Source organism: Berghia stephanieae, chromosome 2 (assembly GCF_034508935.2).
Source record: "Berghia stephanieae isolate SIO BIC M18660-M18661 chromosome 2, UCSD_Bste_1.3, whole genome shotgun sequence".
Classification (NCBI taxonomy): Eukaryota; Metazoa; Mollusca; class Gastropoda; order Nudibranchia; family Aeolidiidae; genus Berghia; species Berghia stephanieae.
Window position 1 is genome coordinate 49,627,631 of NC_088361.1, and position 5,000 is coordinate 49,632,630.

General features: G+C 34.6%; 1 protein-coding gene across 1 annotated transcript in view; it reads right to left on the minus strand.

Moving 5' to 3' along the window:
* Positions 1 to 5,000, minus strand: part of LOC144965079 (BTB/POZ domain-containing protein 6-B-like) — a 30,145-nt gene that overhangs the window by 7,188 nt on the left and 17,957 nt on the right. The window contains exons 3-5 of the mRNA XM_078899993.1: positions 3,734 to 3,948; positions 2,880 to 3,006; positions 372 to 521 (exon numbers count right to left, since the gene is read on the minus strand). Of these exons, the coding sequence (XP_078756119.1) occupies positions 372 to 521; positions 2,880 to 3,006; positions 3,734 to 3,948 (492 nt within the window). The remainder of the gene's footprint in view (positions 1 to 371; positions 522 to 2,879; positions 3,007 to 3,733; positions 3,949 to 5,000) is intronic.

Below are 5,000 nucleotides of genomic sequence, written 5' to 3' on the forward strand. Positions count from 1 at the left end.
TCAAAAAAGAACAAAATACAAAACATGGAACTCTTCGGGCTCAAAACCCTTCTTCAGCCAACTACAAAAAAAAAACAACAAAAAAAACAATAAATACATAAATACATTACTAAATTCCAGATAGATGACAAGAGATATTTTGTAATTCCTCTCCATAGAAAAATCTTGGAAAGTCAACATGTTCTGTGCTGACATTTTGTTCTTTTTAGAAGCTTTTAAATTTTTGTTTATTATATTCTTTTTGTACATTATGCAAAATACTTGAAGCCTTTGGGAGTTCAGCACAATTTGGAGGAAAAGAATGAAGACTGCATGGAGAAAATGCTATCCTGATTTTATAAACAAAACAAAAACAAAAAATGTCTGTGTACCTGATTCAGCATGTCCCTTGACAATAACGTGACACCCGGAGTCTGCAGGACACCTTCAGCATTCTCATGAACAAAAGTCAGGAGTTCTCTTTCCTCCTTGAAGTATCCGTACTTGTGAACTTCTGTCATCAGGTAACAAACGTTATTCACCTGATAGGAGGACCAAAATAATAATAATAATAATAATAATAATAATAATAATAATAATAATAATAATAATAATAATAATAATAATAATAATAATAATAATAATAATAATAATAATAATACTGTCAATAAAATAAAACAGAGAATCAAGCTGCAAATTAGGTCTTGCGTGGAAAAAAAACTATTTGATTTCAAACAAAAAAAATATTTGATTTCAAACAACACAAAGCAATGTCAGGATATAATTAGTTAATTTTAAGGTTACGTGAGCTATACCATGCATCCTTTAAAAATGTAACAATCTTATTGAGACCACTTTTATCAAAAGAATGTAACGTTTATCATGAACTAACATTAACAATTTGACTGTGTGCTGAATGAAACTTGAAGTGAACGGTTTGCTTGTTTTTATTTTTTTTTAAGTGAAAGAAAAGGAACAAATCAGTTTTGAAACATTATGGGATAGCCTTCTTGCCCTTAAACCATCCAAATATCCTGAAAATGATTGACTCGGGTATTACATGATAAAAGAGACTCTGCACAGATTATTTATTTTAAAAATGTTTGTTTCCTGTATACCACACTTTTTGTTTTTTACATAATAATACAGTTTGTGCATAAAAGCAACATATTTATTTATATATACTTTTTAAAAGGAACAATTCATGTCACAATCCTGTGTAATCTATACAAAAAAGGGATTTATCTATGATTTTGGATTGCACACACAAAAATATGTTGTTTGTTGATCTTTACACTTTACACTTGACAACAAATAATATCTGACTAGCCTGACCCACTGGAGGAGATCCATGCACATGTGAAACCATATTTAGTCTTAGTACACAACATGAAATCTATAACACTATCTGAACCCATACAAAAGCCTGGACTGCGGTTTTGACTGACAGAATAAATAGTTAATGGGATTATGATACGGCGCTCTGATGTGTCTAAATTGCTTTTTGCCAAATGACTGACAGCCCCTGTCTGGATAAGCTGCCCTATCCTGTGAGTTATTTATTATAACTTTATCCCAGTTTCTATAGTGTAAAATGGACAATAGCAACAGCTCGCTCCCTCTAGATAGGACGCCAGTCTATCAAAAAGTACTCTCCACCAGATCTAACAGACCCAGCTACACAATCACTACTGGGTGGGTGGGCGGGTGGGTGGGGTCAGTAAAATATTTCCACTTTACCCAGGATCGAATCATCAGTCCCTTTGCATATGAAGCGAATTCTCATTCTCATGTAGTTCCATATCTGAAGCAGACGTCGGAGGTCATCTTCCGCCAAGCTGATCTATCTCTTGCCAATTCTATTAAAGCAGCGCCATCTTTCTCAGCTTCATCTGTCCAAGTTCTTATCCCTTTCAAATACGTTATTCTTTGTCTTCCTCTTATTCTTTTTCCATTCATCTTTCCAGTCAAGGCGAGTATTTCCAAACCAGGGTGGCGGATAATGTGTCCTAAAAATTCCATTTGGCGTTTGATGATTTTTGTTATCAGTGATCTTTTTCTGTTTGCCATTTCTAAAATTTCTTCATTTCTTTTCCTTTCCATCCATGACACCCTCATCATTCTTCTGTAAAACCACATTTCCACTGCCTCCAGTCTTTTAACCATGGTCTTGTTTATGGTCCAGCTCTCACAACCATATAGCAGCACAGACAGTACATAGCAATCCAGGACTTTGATTTTTGTTTTCATGCTAATATTCCTGTTTTTCATAATTGTATGCAGCTGGTTGAATGCATTCTTCGCCATACCTATTCTTTTCTTTATTTCACAATCTGATTTTCCATTGGATGTTACATTGAAGCCTAAATATTTGAAACATTCAACTTGTTGTATTGTTTGTCCTCTGCTTGTTATTACACAGGCTGGTGGGTTATTATTTTTAGATACCGTCATACATTCTGTTTTAGATATATTCAGTTCCAGTCCCATATTTTCACTACTCCTGACTACAACATCCAGTAATTCTTGTAGTTCATGTTCAGATTCTGCCAGTAGAACCGTATCATCTGCATACCTCAGATTTGTTACATTCTTTCCTCCAATACACACCCCCTTCTTATGTTCGATATCTCTTAATATCATTTCACTATAGAGGTTGAATAAATCTGGAGACAAAACACACCCCTGCCTAACTCCTCTTCTAATAGGTGTAAAACTGCTTAGTTCGTTGTCAACAGGCATTGCTGCTTCTTGTTCCCAGTACAAATTCCGTAATATTCTTAAATCTTAAATGAAGCGAATACTCTTATCAAATGAGCTATCCTGACCCCCCCCCCCCCCCCCCCCCCCCCCCGTATCATTGAAAAAAATATATGTACAAAATAAACGTGAGAACTCACCTCTAAACAAACATTGAGGAAATCAAGACAAGAATTCCTCAAAGACAGAAGATCATATCTGTCTGCTGCACATAAAACCCCAACAACATTCAACACCTGTAGCTTCTGATCATCACAGTACATATGTCTGTAGAAAAAAAAGTTAAACAATATAATATTAGCATTACTAGTACTAATGTCCATACAAATATTCTGCTTTTTTTTTTTTTTTTAATATTAGTCTTCCCTTGGAATTTTTTTTTTTTTAAAGGGTTTTGCGGCGCTTGTAACACGTTCAGGTCATATCAGCGCCAGTAGATAGGAAGAAATTGGAATGGTAAAAAGTTCTAGAATTACAATTAAAGCACCCAAGAAAAGATGAGACAAAGGGGAATTGGTCCAACTAGGAAACAGATGTAGATTCCAAGAGAATACTATCAGTTTGAGATCACCTAAAAGTCTGATCCATACACAAGCATGGGGTCCCCACTAAGAGGAATACACTCAAATGTTTACAAATCATATATAATACGTAACTAAAACATAATACAGTGCATAACAGAGAGATGATTTACAAGAAAAAAAATATCATCTCCCAAAACTAACTATACATTTGACTGTTTCCCTCTCAGCCAGGGCCAAGACAAAACCAAGTAATCTAATTCTAAAACAAAGACAGAAGGCAACTTGGAAAACAGATATAGGGGGATAGAAGACACAGTAAGTGCCTCCCTGCCCAATATGGGAGGTCAGGAATCCCACCCAGCTTCCCGTGGAATAGACCCAAAAGACCAATTTCTCCTTGGTTATGAATAAAGGGAGTTTATTTATTATCATTTATTATAAATGAAGGGTCTTGACACCAGATATCTCACCTTAAAACCTCCCAGAAACAGTCAGCTGAAATATCAGGTATGTTGAATTCAGATTTCAACCCGTCTGGACCATTGAACATGTGTCTGAACACGTCGCTGCGGGAAGTCAAGATGTATCTGTGGGCCCCAAGCTTTTCCCGTTTCTCACCGACATAGAACATGACGTCACATGACATCTGCCCCTCCAGGATTTGACGATTCCTCTCCTTGATGGACTATGAGATGAACCGATAAACAAAACAAAATTTTGATTGAATTCTACAATGAATGAAAGTAACTGATCCAAAATTTAAAAAAATATTTTGTGCTTTTTGTTTGTTATTAAAAGTTTGACAGTGCATGCAAAACTTTACTCACTCAACCCTAACACTGACTATATCCGTAGTTTACCCGGGTTATTTTAACCCCATGCTTATTTATTACATTTTTCTGAGACAAATTATAGGCATGGTATCAAAGCTAATGTTTTGAGTTTTTACATGACAATGATAGCTGAATAAAACTATCTGTGTACATGCTCATTTTTAATACATTTTTCCCAATTTTGAAAAATAGCAAAAATCTCTAGGATTGAGTGAATTAATGGACATCTCTCTGCAATAGAAAATTACATTGTTTGATGAGAGACAAGATAAAAAAAAATTTTATCAGGCCTGTCAAAAAAAGTAATACAGAGAGTTAAATAAGGAATAGCAAATTAAGTAATTATCCCTGCACGTCATGGTCTGCTAAGATCACGAGGCAGAAAACCTCATCAAGATAAAGGCAGAGGATCTCCATCAAAAGGAACAAATTCAAAAGGTTACAAAATATACGTACATTAATCATTATAATAATAATAAAATTATAGGAAAATTTTTTAATGCAAAAGCAATTCAACTTAAAGTGACACCAGTGTAAGATAAAGATCTGGAAAAAAAAATAAAAAGTGTGTGTATGCAAGAGTGATGCAAGCGAGGATTCACAGTGGAAAATATGTATCCTTGTGAAGAATAAAGACATTAAAACTTATCCCAACTATCGGATAACGTCTGTGGTGTGATGGTAACACGTCAAATCAGTAATCAGGAGGCCAGAGATTCGATTCCCAGTCAAGGAAAACTGGCTTTTTGGGATGGGTTTTTTTTTCCTTGTATTTTTCTTTTTTGTTTTGTCTGACACTGTTTCATACAAACTTTTTCAGATATCTATCAACTAACTTAAGCCATTTCTAAAGAAAAAATAGGACATTTAAACTTTAAATTAAAGGGACCAACACACTGAAATA